Below are 21,526 nucleotides of genomic sequence, written 5' to 3' on the forward strand. Positions count from 1 at the left end.
AGCGGTCTTTGGTGATTCGTTCGGCAACGTCACTTCCCGTTCACTAACCGAACGATTCATTTGGGCGGGGAGGGAGATGAGGGGGGCGAACGATTCGTTGAACGATTCGTTTGAACGAATCTTTTTACTGAACGAACCGGAATGGATTCGTTTACTCAAGTGAACGACAGATCCCGTCACTAGAGAGTGAGAGTCTTATCTTTTCTAACTTTAAATGAGTCAGAACCTCTTTGAGCCAACTATTGAATGATGGAGGAAGTGCATGTTTCCACTTAAGCAAAATAAAACGTCTTGCTAATAGGGTCATGAAAGCGATTAGATGCCGTGTTGGCACGGGTAGAGTGGGAGATAGGGGAGGGCAGCCAAAAAGTGCTATGCATGCATCGTTCGCCAAGTTTGTGCCAGTCACGTTTTCCAGAGTGTCAAAAATCTGGCGCCAAAAACCAGCAAGGTTAGGACATGTCCAGAACATATGCGTGTGGTTAGCGGGTGATTGTTTGCATCTATTGCAGCTGTCAGTGGTAGTGGGGTAAATTTTTGCGAGACGAGTGTTGGTGTAATGTACTCTGAAAACTACCTTGCACTGCAATAGACCGTGTTTAGCACAAATTGAAGAAGAATGGACCAGTTTGCATATCTGCTTCCACCGATTGTCCAATATAGTGGACCCAGTCTCCTCCTCCCACTTCTGCTTTAAAGAACGAGTATGTAAAGGGCTTTGACAATCTATAGAATTATAAATAAATGAGATAGTACACCTGCGGGCTGGGTCTAAGTTAAGCACTGACTCGATCAAAGTTGTTGGTGGCAGGTTAGGAAAATCTGGATATGTAGTATGAATAAAGTGCCTAATTTGTAAAAACCGTTAAAAGTGAGATTGAGGAAGGCTGAATTTATTCACTAGCTCCTCGAAGTTCATGAGGCGGCCATCGTCATACAAATCTTGAATATGTATCAAGCCTACGTTGTGCCAAGTCATGAAGGTAGGGTCAAGGTTGGATGGAGGAAATAAATGTTTTTTTGCTATTGGTGCGAGAATTGAGGGACCCACCAGACCATAGTTTTTACGAAACTGAATCCAAATTTTTAATGAGTTGATGACGACAGGATTTTGGGAGAGATGATGAATCTTTAGAGGTAGCTTCGCAGTTAAGAGAGACTTCAGCGGCAATCTTGAAGATCTTAGCTCAATCCGGGCCCATGAGGGAACATAAGTCAGTGTCTTCCAAAATCCAATTATTGATTTTCACAATATTGCATGCCCAGTAAGAAAAAACAAAATTCGGAAGAGCCAGGCCTCCCTGGTTCTTTGGCAACCGCAGTGTTGTTTTATTAATACGAGGGGGCTTGTCAAGCCATAAAAAGGCAGAGATTATTTTATCTAGGTGATGAAAAAAGGATTTCATTAGAAAGATCGGGATGTGCTGAAAGAGGTAAAGAATTTTAGGAAGTATGACCATTTTGATCAAATTAACTCTGCCAGTCAGTGAGAGTGGGAGCACTGACCAGCGTGCCATATCAAGCTTACATTTGTCAATTAACGGGCGAAAAATGTACTTGAAAAGGTCATCAAACGAAGTGGGGATAAAAATGCCCAAGTATCGAAATCCCTGAGTTGTGACTTTAAATGGAAATGAGGACACAGGTATCATTCATGATAAGGTATTAATTGGAAGAAGTTCACTTTTCCCAAAATTTAGTTTATATCCAGAATATTTGCCAAACTGAGTTAAAATGTCAGTAACAATCGGGATGGATGGATGAAACTATATATATATATATATTTACAGTAATATAAACTGCTGGCTATGACATAAACACACCAGTGGAAGAAATATCACTCCGCTCTGCAGCCTGTTACGTGCAGAGCTGCTGGATTACAAATGTTGCTTTTCAAACTAAAATTATCGACATGCAATAGTAAGTTTTAATATCTTTATCCTGAAAACATAAACAACACTATTGATTGCATGAGTCATTGGTGATTCTCATGCATACTAAGATGGGACCACTGAGTCACGCTAGCTTAGCCACTCCAGAGCCCTGAAGCTAACAAATAACTGACCAACTGCACGGAATTGAAATCCACTCCACCGACTAATTAAACCCCCAATAACTCGGAGATTAAGCCTAATGTCAAAAATTCTGAACTTCCCCTATAAAAGTGCTATGAAATACGACACCAAGTGACTTTAAAATGATAGCAGACCATATTTCGGACACAAATCCATCCCCCAAAATTGTGAAATTAGATCCTAATTCATCTTCCTTTTTCAACTGCCTTGGCCCTGCCAGCTAAAGGAATCTCCAAACAGAAGCTGTCGCACCCACAATGAGTTGCCCATTTTTGTAGTTTGCTAGCATGCTATCCATTGGCTTTCTATTCTCGTTGCCATCAACATGAACTCGCTAGCACTGCACGAGTCTGGTAGAGATGTATGGCTGAAAAAGTTTTTGTAGTAACTATAAAATGGTAAAAGAAAAAAAAAAAACATCCAAATTTAAGTACCAAATTTATTTTCTACATGTGAGTTTACCTGAGTGCAGTCATATTCATTTTTTTTTTTTGACATGGTCATTTCACAGCACCTGTAATTTTTTGCATTCTTGAGATTGCCAATATAGTTATTGACAAAATAAACAATTCAAAGAATCAGCAATGTTAACGACAAAATATTTTATTATCCCGGAACAAGCAGTTTATTTTGGAATTGAAAAAATGAGATAGGTCAAAATGGATGGGGGGGGGGGGGGGGGTGCTCTTGTTTTGGCCAGTTGTCCACCTTGGTTAGGTTGGAAAGGCTGCAGCTCACCCGGGACCCTGAATAGGATAGACTGAATTGAAAATGTATGGAAGAAATGAAGTTGATCCAAACACAAAAAATATAAACTTGTCCCTAGTTTTTAAAAAAATAACATTATACTAAATGTTTCTTTCCCCTGACCTACCAGGGTCTTACCTCAAGCGTCACCAACGCTATGTACCAGCTCTTCTATCTGTTGCACTGAGTCAGCCACAGAGTGAACCTAAAATGTGTTGACAGAAGCATACAGCACTTGAAGAATTTGGCGCTGGGCAATATCTACATTTGATATTTTCTTTCTGAATGTCAAAACTATTGCCTCTCTCATCAGTCCCACCAGGTCAACACTTTGTTTCTGTTTAAATAAAATACCTCCTGGTCACAGTTTGGTCCACATCAGCTTCACCTACCCAGCCATAACAATTTGATCGTATAGATTTTTTTCAATTCTTTTTTACCGACACAGCCACTTGGCATGACCACTTTAGACTTGAGCCCACCAACTCTTCCGATGGCCAGGCCGTGTCCGTGTAAATATGAAGTTGATCCAAAAACACAATGATTGATGAATTAAAATAAGGGAAATTGTCAGGGGTGAAAGGTGAAAGGATTATTTACTCAACCACGCTTTGTTGAATTTACATTTTCTCATCTCTCTAATATGAAATGTGTGGCTAAGTGTAAAAAAAAAAAAAATCTGTGTAGTGTAGAGACATTTTGTCAGGACTCCCATCGTGACACGGGATTCATGCGGGAATCCCGCAGGACGAGATTTTAGCCCGGCGCTGTGTTGCATTCTCAATGATTGGCTCCTCTGCCCCATTTATTTATTTACGTTATATATTTAAAATGACACATTTGAGGGGAAATGAGGCACAGTTACATTCATCATAAATTTTAATACCCAGATATGAAAATTCAATATTTTTTCAAGACTTTTTAAGGTATTATTCCCAAATTCATATCTTCAATGCTTTTAAGACACTTTAAGACCCCAGCTGGACCATAACAGACATTAATAATCCCCATTTAGTCTTATATTCAAAGTTTATATGGATTGATAGAACGCAACACACAAGCCTTATGTGTGTGCGTGTGTGTACTCGGCTATGTAGCAATACTGAAATATTGCTTATATGGCGGAAAACCGAGCATTATCAAGCTTATCCTTTTTTTTCATTTTTTTTTTTTTTTTATGACTGTGGTCAAGCCTGTCTCCTGCGTAAAAGCAGAGTTCAACCGAGTCGCTGACGCTAATGCACAGCTATCGCTGCCGTCCTGCCTGCCGCTCTTGCTCTTTGCTGATGTAGTTGCTGCATGATTAGTTGAATTTTTCTTTTATCCCAGACAATTGTTTAGGTTGTTTCAATTACCTAACATGTTTTGGCAATTACAACCCCTAGTAAAAAGTATGGAATCACCAGTCTCGGACGAGCACCCACTCAGACATTTTATCATGTAGAACAAACTCAGATAAAAAGCTTGGAAAAAAAAAAGAATTAGTTCAACAGTGCAACGCTTTAGCATTCAGAAACACTAAAATCAATAAATGAAGACATTGTGGTGGTCAGTAAATTAATTTTATAGAGCAAGTGCAGGAAAATATATATATGGAATCACTCCATTCTGAGGAAAAAAAATATGGAATCATGAGAAACAAACAAAGAAACAACAATCAAAACATATCTATAGTATTTAGTAGCACCACCTCTGGCTTTTTAGAGGAGTTCTAAAAAATCGATTATTACATGCATCGCGATTCGACACGTGATGATTCGATTACGATTCATAAAGGTTAAAAAACGATGATTATCCTTCATAACTTTATGGAAGCCGCTCGTAGCAGAACGAAATTCAAGACACGTCTGCCGCCAGTTAACGGCCGCACGCATGTTACGATGGATGCTGCCTGTTACTGAGAGAGAGATTTACTCCTTTTTAAAAGACTGGAAAATAAATTTGTGTATGAGACAGGCAGAGACAGAAGCGTGACCCAGCGGTTATTTTTTTTAAAGTTATTTTTTAGAGCAAAAGGGGGAGATAGTTCGTTGTTCCTTGTCTTTTAGATGTCCAGCAGTAGATTTAAGGCATTTCAACAGAAAAATGTCCTGAGTGTCTTGTTAAGACCCGTGTGCCTCTATAAGAGGTGAGTACAGGAACCCTCTTCTACTGTTCAGCCTTTATTTTTGTTGTTTTTGAGATGTCAATAGTTAGCGCCGAGGGCTAAGCTAATTAGCCAATTCGCTAACGTGTATTCCATATGCAGAACTTGTAAAACCATGATTAAGTAACATGCAAAATGGTACAGAAATCTGTGAAAACAAAGTATATTGGTTAAAATAAGTCTTATTTCTAAAGACACTTAGTTTCCAGAAAATGTGGAATTCATTCCAACCGTGTAAATTTTATTGTATTGTTGAGAGAAATAAGTACTCCCTTTAAAATGGTTAATGTTTTTGCACTTTTTTCACAGATTTTGTTGTATTGGCATGTTTCCATCGTTCCTGTTGAATCATTAGGATATTTTAGATAATGGACATAAATTTGTTTGACTACTGTATTAACTAGTAATGTACGATGCATTGATAATCGCGATGATTGCGATAATCGCGATAACCGAGATCATCGTCAATTCCCTTGATCATCGTTCAATAATCGAATCGAAGCACCCTGAATCGTAATCTAATCGAATCTTGGGGTGCCTTAGATGGAAAACACCAATGGCTTTTATGACAGTTCCGGCATCATCACCTTGTCCAATGCAGATTCTTGACTCTTGACAAGGTGATGATGCTGGAACTTTGGTTTGGTGCTGTTCCAGTGAGATTTACAAAGAAGTAGTGATGCACGATAATGCATTTTTCAGCCGATACCGATAACCGATAATTTCCTCCTCGTTCCAACCGATAACCGATAATGTCAAGCCGATAATTTTATTAAAGATTTATGTAAAATTTTAAAGTATACACAAGAGAAAATATTGCTGTGCAAAAATAATATTGCTCTTTTTTTTCAACATCAAATGTGAACAAGTAGTAGTAGTAGTAAATTCCAACATCTAAATAAAGAGATTTTCTGACATTGTGTAATGGTAAACTTTTGGCAACAATTACTTACAGAGTAAATACATAAATTGCACAAAAATGGCTTTAAAAGTATGCCATTCCTAAAGTATAACATTACTACACAGCAAAAACACAGCTCCTTAAGACTAGTTAAAGTCCCTTGTTTTCAGTGTAAATCTATTGGAAATAAGTTAAATTAACTGCCAGCACTTCAAGTATATTTCACTCAGATTTCTTGAAGAAAAATGGCCATCTGAAAATAAGATTAACAGCCTTATTTTAAGCAATAAATTATTAAACATAATCCCAAAAAAAAAAAAAAAAAAAAAACCTTGTCAGAAATGTTCTTTATTCAAGAATATGTATGGTTCAAAACATTATTTGAAAGCAATTTTTTCTTGATTTAGGTGAAAAATGACCTTATTTTTTTAATGTTTGGGCTTAATAAGAACAAACTGCAATATTTAGTTCAAGTAAGTGGAATAATCTGGCGCATTCAACTAGTCTTCAACACTCAAACAAGATGGGGAAAATTATTTGACTAGATTTAAGAAGAATGATCTGATTAAGACGTCATAAATTTAAAGCGTACTGAATGCATTACTGACTGGATGACTTCTTTGTGTCGTTTGGTGCATGTTACAATTATCAACTAACCACTGTGCCGTCATGATAAACATGGTTTGTTGACATCACCTGTGTAAATGTCCGTGGTAAAACTGATGTGATCGGCATGTCTTTCACGAAGAATCGTGGTCGTATAAACTGCATTATTTTTTCATCCAGGGGTTTGGCTATCGGGTCATTTCGGGAATTTCCTCCCGCCTGTGCCCTTCAGTCCGCCTGGCTGCCAAATTAGCATCCGCGCCAGGCCTCTGTCTTGAACCGGAGTGGCGGCGGCAGCTAAGTTCGTACCGGATATCCACCCGCCCCAGCCCGCTCGCTGCGGCGCATTCGGTGCATGGCTCTGCTCTCATGCTCTACCCGCCTAGGGCGAGGCGGCGGCGGCCTGCCGGACCGGCGGGCTCCGTCGGAAGAGAGCTACTTGTCAACTATCGATCTCGTGAGGTGTTTAGCCATAGATGGGAGTTTACCACTCGCTTTGGGCTGCGTTCCCAAACACCCCGACTCCGGGAGGACCGCAGCGTCTCTGTATTGTCACAAGCCCCGTAGCTTCCTTTATAGTTTATTTGTTAACAATAGCTTTAGCATTCGTGCTAGCAGCAGCCTCATATTCGTTCCAAAAATCATTGTAATGCAGTTTTAAATGGCTGCTGGGTTAGTGCTAATGGTGTTCAATGAGGACGCTTTCTTTAGGCCTTGAGGAACTGTTTTGTAGATGGCGAGAGCGTCGTTTATTTCATTTCACACACTGGAAAAGCAACGCACGCTAGTGAGAGCGCCTCAACACTGATGTGTAACACCGCCTCCTCTATGACGCCGTACTCCTAAACCCCTCCTCCCACAGGTGCTTCAGAGAGGGGAGGGGTTGAGCAGGCGGCAGTGAAGAAGTGGAGAAAACTGCTTGGTTGCGCACATTTGGAGGCTAAATCAAGTATATAATTATCGGATTGCATTATCGGTTGATTTTTTTATTATCTGTATTATCTGTGTGACGTCATAATTGCCATTATCGGCCGATAATTATCGGTAGCCAATATTATCGTGTATCTTTACAAAGAAGACATTAAAATTCCCTCAGTCCTTGATGATATGGGGCTGCATGTCAGGCAAAGGCACTGGGGAGATGGCTGTGGTTAAATCTTTAATAAATGCACAAGTTTACATTGAAATTTTAGACAGCTTTCTTATCCCTTCAATTGAAAATATGTCATTTTCCAAGATGACAATGCATCATGCCACAGAGCTAAAACTGTTAAAGCATTTCTTGGAGAAAGACTCACCCAGTCAATGTGATGGCCTGCAAATAGCCCAGATCTCAACCCTATTGATAACCTGTGGTGGACTGTGCAGCGCCAGCTGAGAAGGAGGATCCGAGAGAGGAAAAGGTCCTACAGGAAGAGGATGGAGGAGCAGCTGCAGCAGAATAACACCAGGGGAGAGTGGATGGGCCTGAAGAACATCTCAGGCCATAGACACCCTAAGACCCAGTCTGGGGGTGACTTGCAGTGGGCAAACGAGCTGAACCTGTTTTTCAATAGGTTTGATTGGAGGCCTGCTCCCACTCAGTCTCGCTATGAATGTCTCCCTCTGCCCCCCTACCCCCACAGTCTTCGGCTCCCAGCCACATCAAATAGCCACCACTCCCTCCTGCTCACCCTTGTCTTTTACAACATCTCAGGTGAAGAACCAGCTGAGGAAGATGAAGGTGAGGAAGGCAGCGGGTCCAGATGGCATCTCCCCCCAGCTCCTCAAATCCTGCGAAGACCATCTGTGTGGAATCGTCCTGCACATGTTCAACCTGAGCCTGAAGCTGGGCAGAGTACCTCAGCTGTGGAAAACTTCCTGCCTGGTCCCGGTGCCAAAGACCCCACACCCGAAGGAGCTCAACAACTTTAGACAAGTGGCGCTGACGTCTCATCTGATGAAGACCCTGGAGAGACTGGTCCTTATCCACCTGCGCCCCTTGGTGAGCTCCTCAATGGACCCACTCCAGTTCGCATACCAGCCTGGTATTAGTGTGGATGATGCCATCATCTATCTACTACACAATTCACTATCCCACCTGGAGAAAGCAGGGAGCACTGTGAGGATCATGTTCTTTGATTTCTCCAGCGCTTTCAACACCATCTAGCCCACCCTATTGGGAGACAAGCTGGAGCGGGCAGGAGTAGCCCACCACCTCACCACATGGATCCAGGACTACCTCACAAACCGGCCACAGTACGTGAGGACACGGGACTGTGTGTCTGACGTGCTTCTCTGCAGCACTGGGGCACCGCAGGGAACTGTCTTGGCTCCCTTCCTGTTCACCCTCTACACTTCGGACTACAAATACAACACCCCCACCTGTCACCTGCAGAAGTTCTCCGATGACTCTGCGGTCGTCGGCCTCATCTCAGGCGGTGATGATCAGGAGTACAGAGAACTTACTCAGGGTTTTGTGGACTGGTGCCAGCAGAACCGCCTCCAGATCAACGCGGAGAAATCCAAGGAGCTCTTGGTGGATTTCGGCAGGCGCCGGCACTCTCCACCTGCACCAGTGAATATCCAGGGAACGGATGTTGAGAGAGTCTCAACTTACAAGTACCTGGGTGTTCATCTGAACAATAAACTGGTCTGGAATGACTACATCGACGCTGTCTATAGAAAGGGTCAAAGCAGACTCTTCCTACTTAGGAGGCTGAGGTCTTTTGGCGTTCAGGGGGCACTCCTCAGGAACTTTTATGACTCGGTGGTTGCATCTGTCATATTCCATGGAGTGGTCTCCTGGGCAGGCGGCGTCTCGACACGGGACAAAAAGAGGCCGGACAAACTGGTGAGGATGGCCGGCTCTGTCCTGGGCTGCTCCCTGGACTCAGTGGAGTCAGTGGGGGACAGGAGGATGATGGCAAAGCTATCATCAATGCTGCACAACCCGTCCCACCCCCTCCGGGGCACCCTTAAAGCACTCCACAGCTCCTTTAGTAATAGACTTTTACACCCTCGCTGTGCAAAGGAGAGATTCCGCCTCTCCTTCCTGCCTGCCGCTATCAGGCTGTTTAATAAGAACACTAGATAGTCTCTACAAACTGCCGGTCAAATTGTGCCGTTCTGCACTTGTGATTATACTGTGCAATATCCAACATTCCACACTACTGTATTTTTTATTGCTTCCAATTCTGTACTTTATATTTGCACTGCTGCACTGCTGCACTGCCACCTATTTTTTCCCTCTGTACTATGTACAGACTATTAGTGTGTTTTCAAATGTTTGCTGCTAATGTTATACATTAACAGCCACATCACGCCGTCCTCTGAGCTACCTATATCTTTGCTGCTGTAACACCGAGAATTTCTCCATGGTGGGATCAATAAAGGTCTTATTTACCTCCACTTGCTCTATAAAATTAACATTTACTTACCACCACAATGTTTTTTATTCATTACTTTTAGTGTTTCTGAATGCCAAGGAGTTGTACTTTCAAATAAATTCATTATTTTTCCAAGCTTTTTATCTGAGTTTGTTCCATGAGTGTGATTCCATACTTTTTGAGAGAGAGCATGTAAGCCCCCTTGTCCCTCTTGCATGTAAGCCCCCTTGTCCCTCTTGCATGTAAGCCCCCTTGTCTCTGTTGATGGTCCTCGGGCCCCGCTTGTAGATCTCAATGGTCTCCCCATGTGAGGGGCGAAGCAACCTTAAAACGTCATACGGACATTAAAGAATGAGGAAATCAGCCGGTGCGTCAACATTGAAAAAGATTTTTCGAGGACCCTCAAAAAACGCAAATTATCCTTGCAATTACGTGTTGATAATGTCATGGTTGTTTTGACGAACTCGTCCAAAGTTTATATTCGTGAAATTACACCAAAATCCGGAAAGGTCTTCAGTTGCCCTTTAAAAAGTATGAACGCTGGACCGCATACTAACAAGAAGGATTGTCTCACGAGTTATGTGTTCGAGGATTCAAGGGAATTATTACATTTTTCGTACCATGCATGCATTTTGAAACGCTGTGAAAAAAATCAATTGGAGAAATTAGCCGCTCCATACCTCGCAATATTTACGTAAAATAACTGCCAACTGCCTGGTTTTCGCATTTAACCATGAATCAAGACTATTTCATGTCCATATCTATTAAGAATTCAGTGATTTAAGCATTTATTCACAAGAATTTCAACATAAAAAGTTCTGTTGTGGACTTGTGGTAAGGTGGCACCACAGTGAACTTAAAGACTAGCCGCATATTTGATATATTTACGTAAAATAAATGCTACCTGTATGGTTTCTTTTGCTTTTAATCAAGAATCGAGACTGATTTACGTCCATATCTATAAAGAATTCAGGGATTTAAGCATTTATTCACAAGAATTTTCAACGGAAAAAGCTCTTTGTCTGTGTTTTCACCCAGTCAGCTTTGACAGCCACTCCAACAATGCTGGCTACTACGACAGCCTTGAGCTCCCAGAGGGCACCTGGTCCTACACCAACCCCTACTCCGACAGCAACAAGCAAATCTTCGTCTACTTTGACCCCGTGCACCTTTGGAAGAATATCTACAGCAGCTTTCACAACAATGGCTGTATGGTGCTGCCCAGCTGTCCTGGGGCTGAAGAAAGTGGCCCGCATTATTCGCTTTATAAAAAGATGAATCAAAACACCTATCTTTCTAAAACAAACATGTTTTTTAGGAGCCTGAGAGGATGAGGATGGCTCAATTCTCAAACCGAGAACTACGAGTCCAGCTACAAGTTGACCCAGAAGGTGCTGCTGGGGACCACTGGTTTTACAGTCTGACTTTCCTTTAGGATGTTCAAGGTTTAATTTGCATTTGTAGATATGACAATGAACTGTGTCAAATGACAATGGTTTTCAAAAATATTCCTTAGCCAACATGGATACATGGATCCCGTTTTTTTAATACACTGCCACCTTTCTATGATTTGAGATAAATGTTATCTTCCTACCTCCACACTAGTTGTCCGTTGAAAGTGTTGAACTAGTTCCATGATACTGTTGAGATTGTCTCGGATGGACAAAATGGACACTTTTTGTGCAGCTTCAACCTCAGTCATCTGAGAGCGCAGCACATTGTATTTGTCTTTAATGTCTCTGAGTCTCTCCAGCATCACAATTGGGCTCTCCTGCAGAAAAAAACAAATTGTTAGTCATTAGTTTAAGGAGAATGATGAAATGGCTTTTTGTTAAAATGAATGCTGAAAATAACTGTTGCGTAGAGTGTTTGGTGGTGTTCCATTTGCTGTTAAAAGTTGTTGAAATTACGCCGGGAGGTTATGGAGGTTTGTAGCGGGATTTGAGTGCTCTAAAAGCAGGGGAAAAAAACTCGTCGTTGAGGTGTTTGGCAAGATAGAGTGCCCCATTCTCAGGTTTAAAAAGATGGTAAAAAAGCTTCAAGTTCCCCTGGAGGTTGACGAGGTTTTGGAGTGGGCTTTGTGTGCTCTTAAAGTGTGTAAAAATTTTGAAAAGTCCCATTAAAAATGAGTCATGAGGTCCTGTTTTAAAATCCTCACATAAGACAAGATAAAACAAGGTGATTGGCTGTGCACATCGAAGCCTTGCCCAGCCTATCAGCTTACGGGATAATGCCACAATGATTGGCGCTCTTAGAGAGGGCTTTGATGGTGCTCATTGGTTTTGTAAAGTGTCAATCTCGCACCAGGATCCAATTAGGTGCCTCGTATGAGTGCCCGTGGACATGTAAAAAGCCCCTCAGTCACATACTGCATTCCTTGCAGTGAAAAATTCCCTATCGCGCCTCAAAATGAAATTGAAATTCAAATGAAATTTTTTTCTTGAATACTTTTTAAAACCCTGCTATGTGCTGAATTCGTAAAGCGTGAACCGCAAAGTAGCGAGAGATTACTGTATCACTTAAATAGAACAAACAAACAGCCACTTTCATGACTTTGGGCCTCTAGAGAAGCAATGTCTTCATCTGGCTTCATACCGTGAGCTGACTGGCCGAGCACCACTGCAGCCTCCCCCATTATGATCGACAGACGAGTCCACAAATGAGAGTGGACTTATCTTGTGAGGTGATTGGCTGCACACATCGCAGCCTCACCCAGCCTCTTACCTTTTTCTATCTACAGGCTCACGGGGGAATTTGATAAAGCGGACCTCATGGGTCATTTTCAGTGGTACTTTTCACTGTTTTTACCCACTTGGAGCGCTCCCAAGGCCCGCTACAAACCTCGGGGGGAATTTGAACCTTTTTAAAAAAAAAATTTAATTTACCATTTACCAAAAAATGGAGCACTGCCAAACACATCCAGGACCTCCTGGGTAACTTTCAACGGTACTTTTCACATTTTTTACTAGCTTTGAGATCACCAAAAGCCACACTAATTTGTTAAAGCCACCCTGTATAGGCTCAATAGATACTATTAGAAATTGTATTTTTATCCTGAGTTCCAGAGGTGTCAAACATATTTTGGTTTGCGGGCCACATTCATGGCAGTTATAGCTTACGTGCGTCGGACCTGTTTTTTTTTTTTTTGCCAACTAAGTTAACTCACTAGCTGCCATTGCAACACTAGATTTTTCACCTCCTCCCAGTCAAAATGGATTGGACGTCAAGCAATGTCAATGGCACTGAAATTTGAGCATTCACAGTCAACTGGAAGTCGATCATTGTCAGTGGAATCCAAAGACTTCCTTGTAATTTTAGGGTACTTGAGGTCATTTTTTGGACATCTTCAGGTATCTCAGTGTCACTTCTTGTACATTTCACATTATATCCTTTTCATTACAGGGCCACTTCCTGTTCACTGGTGACCTCACTTGGTTTCGGGGTATTTTTGGATCATTTATTTGTTAAAGGAATCCTCAGTCTTGAAGACATGTAATTCTTAAAAAAAAATGTTAGTATGAGTTAAAATAATTTGATATTAAAACCCCTCTTAATGCTTTTGTTTTAATAAAATTTGTAAAATTAAATTTAAGTTATAGGTCGCCATTCTTGTTGACGTAGCAGTGTGGTGACATCACAAGGCCCGCTGCCGAACTTCCAGCGTGTCACTCGTTAGCTACCCCAACATGTCGTCTGTTCTGCCCTTCCAATTTGAACCAGAGCAGAAAAGTTAAGGGAAGGATAGCACTGTCGGTCATTCACAAGACGAGCAGCAAAGGCAAAATGCAGAGAAGGAAATACCTGATGAGACCTTAAGAGTTGGGCAAAACTGGTGGCAAGTGCGTCTCAATGACAACGGAGCAAGAGGGTGTATGCTGTCGAGAACTCAGGTTTTTGTTTGCAGATCTTCAAAGTGAGCTACTGCGTGATCAAACTTATTCCAATATAATTATGTAGATTGTTAGCCTCCAGAGATGTTGTGTGCTTTACATACAGTACAGGCCAAAAGTTTGAACACACCTTGCCATTTGTGCATTTTTATTTTCATGACTATTGACATTATAAATTCTCACTGAATGTAATAAAACTATGAATGATTACGTGTGATAGTCAGGATCGGAATTGTGTGTGGCTGACTGTCCTCATTAAATTTGTCATCTGACGGGAACAAATCCTGGGATCGAGTGTCCCCCATGTCTTGTACATGCAACTCACATTTATCGGCGTAAGGGTGGTCCACATTAAGTGCTCGGCACGCATCAGCTGGCCACTGTACCGCTGCATCGGACGCGTCTGGATAAGTTTGAGTGGCAGCATCACTCATATTAGGTGAATGCTGAACATACAGGCTTACTGCCTGATGAACTGACATCTGACAAATTATTAGCTTCCTCTGTGACTAGCAGTACGCCCGAAGGTTCGCCTACCGCTGTAGCGACAGGAGCGGCTTGCCAGCTTAAGAGAGCGGCCAGAGTTTCTTGTCTTTGGCGCATTATTGAGCGCATTTCACTTGCTATCCGAGCGCGTTGAGGCTTCTTGTGAGGGAAAATAGTTGGAACAGCATTTGATTTTAGTCTCCACTTATATCCAGCCACTCCGGTGAGCTCTTTCATAAGTTGTCGTTGACTAAAAGCCTGGAACACGGTAGGAGAAAAATGGTGAGAATAAAGCCTTGGGTCTTTGGGAAGTTTTGTCAGTCTACAGGCATTTTCCCATACCGTTCTCCTCTTCTTGTCAATAGGAAATCTGTGGAGACTCACGTCACTCCCCTTGTTTCCATTTGACTGGAAATTGCATCCAAAAGCAGCACATCGTGGCATTTTACTGAGTTTAGGCAGCAATACACAATTGGAAACGTCCCAATTATGTCATCACTCAAACATGGTGCCAACTATGGGTCAAAATACCGGTATGTACTAAATGTTATAAAATATTGCCATTGATTTAACATTTTATGTGTTTCTAACAACATATTTTAGTACAAGAGAACAATTGTGGTTTATTAGAGCTTACATGTCTTTAAGATCTAGGATCCCTTTAATTCATTGTCTGCCACTGATGGTGCAAGACATCAATTCAGTTTTAACAGGGAGGGGGCAAATGAACAAATGTGACTACGGACACAAACGTCAGCAAAGTGCAGGAAATGCACAAATCTTGAAGTTTTACTGCGCCGATGTCAAAATACAAGCATGTGATTCTGCATATACAGTATGAATGAGCTACAAAGTGCTTGTCAGGCAGAACAACCCCACCAGGGGGGCCAAATTGGACCCCTTGACGGGCCGGGGCCACCCTCCTCTAATTCAAACACCCCCCCATAATTAATGTGTGGTAACTAAATATCACCTCACGGGAATATCCATTCTCTTCAGTGTGGTTGATTAGCTCCACCGTCAGACGCTTCTCGATGACATCCAGGTCGGCTTCAGATTTTGAAAACTGCAAAGACAGCCCGCTTAGATTAAAGATTCGTTATAAATTGGAAGCTTTATATTTTGAATGCAACAAATGATTAATCCACAAATAACTTTTGTGATGAGTCAATTCGTCAAGATGAATATAAAACTGGGGATGTCCCTGTTGAGAGAAATGCTTTGTATTTATGGATGTGTCCTCAGTTGATGTAGAAATAATGTTCTTATTGTTGTTATGTAATGTTGTTATTATTGACGTCTTATCTTTTCGCCACAAGATGGGAGAATGGGACTAAATTGTCTAAAGTGCTACTTATAGATCGTCATTTTTGTTTGACTTTGATTACTTTGATTTGTGGGATTGACTGTGAAGACAGCATAAGAGATGGATCATGTATCCGCATGTCGGGGGAAATTAAACACGTAGAGTTTTGGCTAAAACAAAACTTATTCTCAGTCAATTATTCCTACGAATACAACGTTAAGCTGCAACCACCTCAACAGTCTTGATCGCATGTTTTTGCACCTGATTTTGAGAATCTGAGAATCCAGAGGCGATGAGGGTCCTCGAAAAATTGTTTCAATGTTGTTGTTTTTTTCACAAAAGTTTTAAACATGTTACTGTCCCACCTTGTCGCATTCATAATGTGAATTACTTTTGAACAAGAATAATGTAGTAAATTGTTTACCTATTAAACGCTTCATTGAGTGAGTCCACTCAAATCCGCTCACAGTGCTGAGAACAGTCTCTCACTTCCACAATGAGTTGCCACAGCACACGACCACAAGTGTGTAACAAGCTATACGATGATTGACATATTTGCGCCTTCGTAGAGCTACCAAGCTTCTCGGAAAGATCCAAACTGTCAATCATCGTTAACTTTAAGTACTGTAGCAAACTCCAAGGCACTGCAGACTAAAGGTGTGTGAAATTTCTGATTCTGAGATTATTTGCGATTCGGCCGTGGAAGATTCGAGAACGATTCACAAACATCCAAATTCCGATTATTTAAATATGCCAAGTAAAGCGGAACTAAAACACAGTCAGCGCTGTCTTCCGGACACTATGTGGAACGGAACAAGGGTAAAAATCCGCAACTCCCGCTTCCTAGATACAAAAAAACCAACAAGCATGGCTGACCTAACCAACCAACTTCTCTGTGAGATCAGACCTGCTCCTAAAAATTTAAAAACAGACGTGTAGAATTATTTCGAATTCGACTAGAAAATCTTCTACTAAATAGGGGATTTCGAAGAATGTTGAAAGTAATAGAGCTGGCTCAGCCGAGGTAAGTCATCCCATCCCGACGCAATTTCACTGCTATGGCACACCGGCTCTTTACAAACAGACAAAAGTAGAAATCATGCCATCGCTGTCGAATGTAGACCAACTCGCCGTTACGTGCAATGCATGAAAACCACACGGGTGTTCATATGGCTGAGCTGCTAAGCGGTGCTGTAAATGAATGGAACATCGCAAAAAAAAAAGACTTTTTGTTGTTACAGACAACGCAACTAATATGGTTGTCGCTGCCCAGCTGGGCCATCTGACATGTTACGCCCACACCCAGAACCTTGTTTTTTCCACTGCGTGAGTCAATGCATAGCAGAGCACTTTCATATGAGTAAGTTGATCAACTCGTGTTCTTAAACCAGAACATAGAATTTTATCAGTAACTAAACACACTTGACCTGTCCTGCATATTGTTGATGTTTTGATGCAAAATGACTCGAGTTTTTTTTTTGTACCTTAATGTTTACATGTTCATGTTTACACAATTTAAAAAGCAGCACTTTTTGACCCATGTGTATTGAAATAATAGTACACACTGTCTTTCATTTATACCTGCTTGCAGTTTTTGGTTGGATAAAAATAATATATTTCTGCAAAATGCTACAATTTATTCCGTTAATACGAGGGCTGTCAAAATTATCGCGTTAACGGGCGGTAATTAATTTTTTAAATTAATCACGTTAAAATATTTGACGCAATTAACGCACATGCCCCGCTCAAACAGATTAAAATGACAGCACAGTGCAATGTCCACTTGTTACATGTGTTTTTTGGAGTTTTGTCGCCCTCTGCTGGCGCTTGGGTGCGACTGATTTTATGGGCTTCAGCACCCATGAGCATTGTGTAATTATTGACATCAATAATGGCGGGCTACTAGTTTATTTTTTGATTGAAAATATTACAAATTTTATTAAAACAAAAACATTAAGAGGGGTTTTATTATTAAATTTCTATAACTTGTACTAACGTTTATCTTTTAAGAACTACAAGTCTTTCTATCCATGGATTGCTTTAACAGAATGTTAATAATGTTAATGCCATCTTGTTTATTTATTGTTATAATAAACAAACACAGTACTTATGTACCGTATGTCGAATGTATATATCCATCTTGTGTCTTATCTTTGCATTCCAACAATAATTTACAGAAAAATATGGCATATTTTATAGATGGTTTGAATTGCGATTAACTAAGATTAATTAATTTTTAAGCTGTAATTAACTCGATTAAAAATGTTAATCGTTTGACAGCCCAAGTTAATACAGAATGAGGACTTGATTATCTTATTTACTGTTTTGAACTGTTAACTTGATACTGAAATAGCAGTTTATTTAAGCCTGAGAGGATTTTTGTACTATATTTTTAACTAATGTGCGAAACATCAAAAGCAGCTAAGGGGGGTTGGGGGGCATGATTCCCACCTCTACAGCTGACCATGAAAAACACCAGGAGGGAAAGTGAGAGTACAATTAAGCGATAGTTATGAAGTCCATATCTGTGACTTATTTACAGACACCGTTTTTGTTATTGTGACGTAATTTGTTTAAAAGTTTAAAATATGCAAGTAAATAAGTTTTTTTTAAACAAAATTTTAGACATCAATTAATGATTCTAAGCTAAAAATGACATTTTGAATAATAAATATAATTACTTCCCTTCTTTATATGGCTGGATTGAAACAAAAGCGGTTACGCGACGTCTGTAAACGGGGGTTTCCAGGGTAAGACAGACCAATCAAAAATAGTTCAGGGGCTTAATGCGCCATGAATCTGCAATGGCAGCATATAGACATATCGTTCTATCAAACACAACAGTTCTTTTGGCTTAAAATGCAGCCGTTTACTTTAAAGAGGGGTGCAAGAGCAGAAACTGCTTTTTCAGTCTTGTCTGTGTTTTCCGCCATATATATTTTTGATCAAAGTACGGATCTTTTTCACTCGATTCCTATCCTCCAAAAAATGGCCCGGTTTCCGATCACATGATCGGATCTGGACATCCTTATATAAAATGCATTATTGTGATAGCAATTAGCTGCTCTTACATAAACGTCATTAGGTTTGGCTTGAGGAGTACATGCCGAGAACACATACAGTGAGTGCACATTATAAATCAATATGTTTATTTTCTGTTCAGAAACAATATTTTCAATCGCATCTTACACTGTAAAATAACCCCGGATGTATGGGGTCATTGATTTACAGAAATATTTGTTGACTTGCACAATCAAAAAAAGACTGTCTTAACACGCTTCAATTTTTTGGGGAAAAACCTTTCTCACATGACCACAAAGGAATAGATGGGAGCTTTGGCAATCATTTTGATATTTTTAAGAAGCATGGAAAGCAGCGATGGCCAAAGGAAGCTTCTTGAAGCAATGACGTTTTGCTAGAACGAATTCTTTTAGTAATTATGTTGATGTTTGTGACAAGTGCTCTTTCGGTAAAAACTTATGGTGCCCAATGACATACTATTGCCAATTGCACGAAGAGATCACAGGACTGAAATGAATTGTTAAACACTTGCAAGAAAAAGTATGTGACTTTGGGATTACAGTGTTGTACTTGGATTTCTTCTTAAATTGATGATAAAATATATTCTGATCTTCATCTTAATCCCATCACTAAGACAAATAGTCTGCATTACAGTATAGCCTTCAATTATATTGCAAAAAAAATCCGTAAAGTGCAGCATTAGTCATCCATAATGGTTGTACCGGATACATAACTCAAGCTAAACCGGAAGTTGTTTGGTTTCGCGGGGTTCAAATTTGTTTTATGTGAACATGAAACTGCTTTTGGCGGTAGGCAGAGCGCGAGCACGGCGAAGTAGAGCTACGGTTCCATGAACTTTAACAAGCATCATTACTGTCTAGTTTTTTGCCATTTAAAACTTGACTCGTTTACGAACCATATTCTCAAGCTTGTCCACCGCAGTCTCCATTTTGAAATGGTAATTTTATCGATCTGCTCCGGTGTAGAGACCTAACCTGTTCAAATCCGTAGATATCACGTACATTAGGCTAGATGCCTAATGTGCGCTGTGAGGCAATGGAGACAGGCGCCGTCATTTCGGCCATTTTGCGTCGGGGCTACTCGATCAATGCAGTGAACAAATAACATTTTAAATTAAATATCTATTCTGAATGATAGCTACATTAATACAACTTGTTCTGTTCTATGACCTGAAGCAATTGAGCTGGGAAGCAGGTAACTCAATAAATTAATGAAAATTATGTGGAGGGCAAGGGCGTAGGTTTGCATAGGGACGGTAGGGACATAACACTACCAACTTTTCAGGATGCTAAAATTGTCCCCACCAACGTTTAAGCAACTTTATTTGCATTATATAATGACTTCAGTTATACAGGTAATTTAGAAAAAAAAAACATCTTTAAAACGTGGGGGGATGGGGGGGGGGGGCGCTAATGCCCTTGTTTTCAGTGAAAATCTAATAAGTGAAATTATCTGCCAGTGCTTCAAGTAAATTTTACTCAGATATCTAAAGAAAATAGCTAGCTGAAACTAAGCTCAACAGACTTGTTTTAGGCAAAACATTTGCATATTTAATCTAAAAAAAAAAATTGTCAGAAATGTTCTTAATTCAAAAATGGATATTGTTCAAACCCTTATTTAAAAGCATTTTTTTGAATTAGGTGAGAAATCACCATCTTTAGATGTATGGGCTTAACGAGAACAAATAGTAATATTTACTTAAAGTAAATGGAAGAATCTGACGCATTAATCTGTTAATTAGTCTTTAACACTCAAAACAAGATGGAGAAAATTATTCGACTAGATTTATGGAAAATGATCAGATTGTTTAAAAAATTGCAGTGTGAAAGTTAGTATAAGTCAATACAGATTTATTTTGCATTAATCATTTAGCCTATCAATTAATTAGGTTGATATTGGTGAGAAATATTGCCCTGACCACCGTTCACCCAATCTATTTGGTCTTATCAATGTCCCGTCCACAGCAAAAAGTGTACATGCAGGTTACACTGTTATATCGTCCCTTCCAATATTGAGACCAAACCTATGCCCTTGGTGGAGGGATACATTTGAAAAATAGGAAGTGTACCTCAACCACCAAGACCAAAAGCTGCCATGGAGCTAAGTTGCAAAACACAATAAAACATTATTGTTGTGGAACTCAAAATGTTGACTGGAATGTTATAGACCAGTGGCCTATACTACGAGTTTTCTGGCTTAGCAGGGTAACTTCGAGAGTAACTTCATCACGTGCGACCTAAGTTCGCAGCTAAGCGAGACTACGAAAGGTGGATATGTTGGAACCAAGAAGTGTTGCCATGGCAACACACGCCACACGCCAAACCTGGTCGTCTCAGAGTTAGATCTTGCTTAACCCCAGAATTCTAATTAACCACGCTATAATTAAACAGCACTCCTCTGCGGACGTGTCCTCCTGACAATGACAGCGTACCTGGACGACCCATACGACATTGGCGCGCGGATTGTGAGGGGCTCTCTTCGGAGTGCACGGGTTTTTGGAGACCGCCAGAATCCGCTGGCGTACCCGGAAGATGTTCTCCATGAAAGATTTTCAGCTGAGGGAATTCTTTACCTGTGCCAACTGATCGAGGCGGACGTCAATATAATGTAACCCGCCGAAGTCAGGCCCTCACAAACGGGCAGATTGTGTGCCTCTCCGTGCGCTCTTTCGCCAGGGACAATATATGCATTCCAATGGTGATGCTGAATATCTGCGTAAGAACACTGTATGCCGTGTGATTCGAAGTGGGGTATGGAAACGCTTCAAATTGATCGTTGAAATTGCTGAATGTAAACGAATGCGAAGCTTTGCTCTCATATACAAGAAATATATTTAACAAACTTTTCCAGCGTTATTTCGTTGTGTAAATGAGTTAATAATAACCATAGAAATATGTAGACTATTTAAACATTGAGAAAACGTTTTTTTCTGCCAACTCGAAAAGATTAAATTAAATGT

General features: G+C 40.6%; 1 protein-coding gene across 2 annotated transcripts; it reads right to left on the bottom strand.

The window, feature by feature from the left end:
• Positions 1-2,515: 2,515 nt before the first annotated feature.
• Positions 2,516-19,588, bottom strand: ska2 (spindle and kinetochore associated complex subunit 2). Of its 2 annotated transcripts, none has more exons than XM_057821356.1 (5): positions 19,463-19,588; positions 15,193-15,285; positions 11,438-11,614; positions 2,961-3,027; positions 2,516-2,821 (listed from the first exon to the last, which is right to left on the bottom strand). In XM_057821356.1, exons 1-4 carry the CDS (start codon positions 19,493-19,495, stop codon positions 2,962-2,964), a joined length of 369 nt encoding a protein of 122 aa, XP_057677339.1. In that variant the 5' UTR covers positions 19,496-19,588; the 3' UTR covers positions 2,516-2,821; position 2,961. The 2 variants fall into 2 exon arrangements, with proteins under 2 accessions (XP_057677339.1, XP_057677340.1); XM_057821357.1 differs by having other exon boundaries at positions 2,516-2,835.
• Positions 19,589-21,526: the final 1,938 nt, after the last annotated feature.

Source organism: Corythoichthys intestinalis, chromosome 18 (genome assembly GCF_030265065.1).
Source record: "Corythoichthys intestinalis isolate RoL2023-P3 chromosome 18, ASM3026506v1, whole genome shotgun sequence".
Taxonomy (NCBI): Eukaryota; Metazoa; Chordata; class Actinopteri; order Syngnathiformes; family Syngnathidae; genus Corythoichthys; species Corythoichthys intestinalis.

Coding starts and splice junctions, on each gene's coding strand:
- ska2 (XM_057821356.1), bottom strand. CDS start 19,495: ATGGAGACTGCGGTGGACAAGCTTGAGAATATG. Junction 15,286..19,462: donor TGGACAAGCTTGAGAATATG/GTTCGTAAACGA, acceptor CTGTCTTTGCAG/TTTTCAAAATCTGAAGCCGA. Junction 3,028..11,437: donor AACGGACAACTAGTGTGGAG/GTAGGAAGATAA, acceptor AACACATTTTAG/GTTCACTCTGTGGCTGACTC.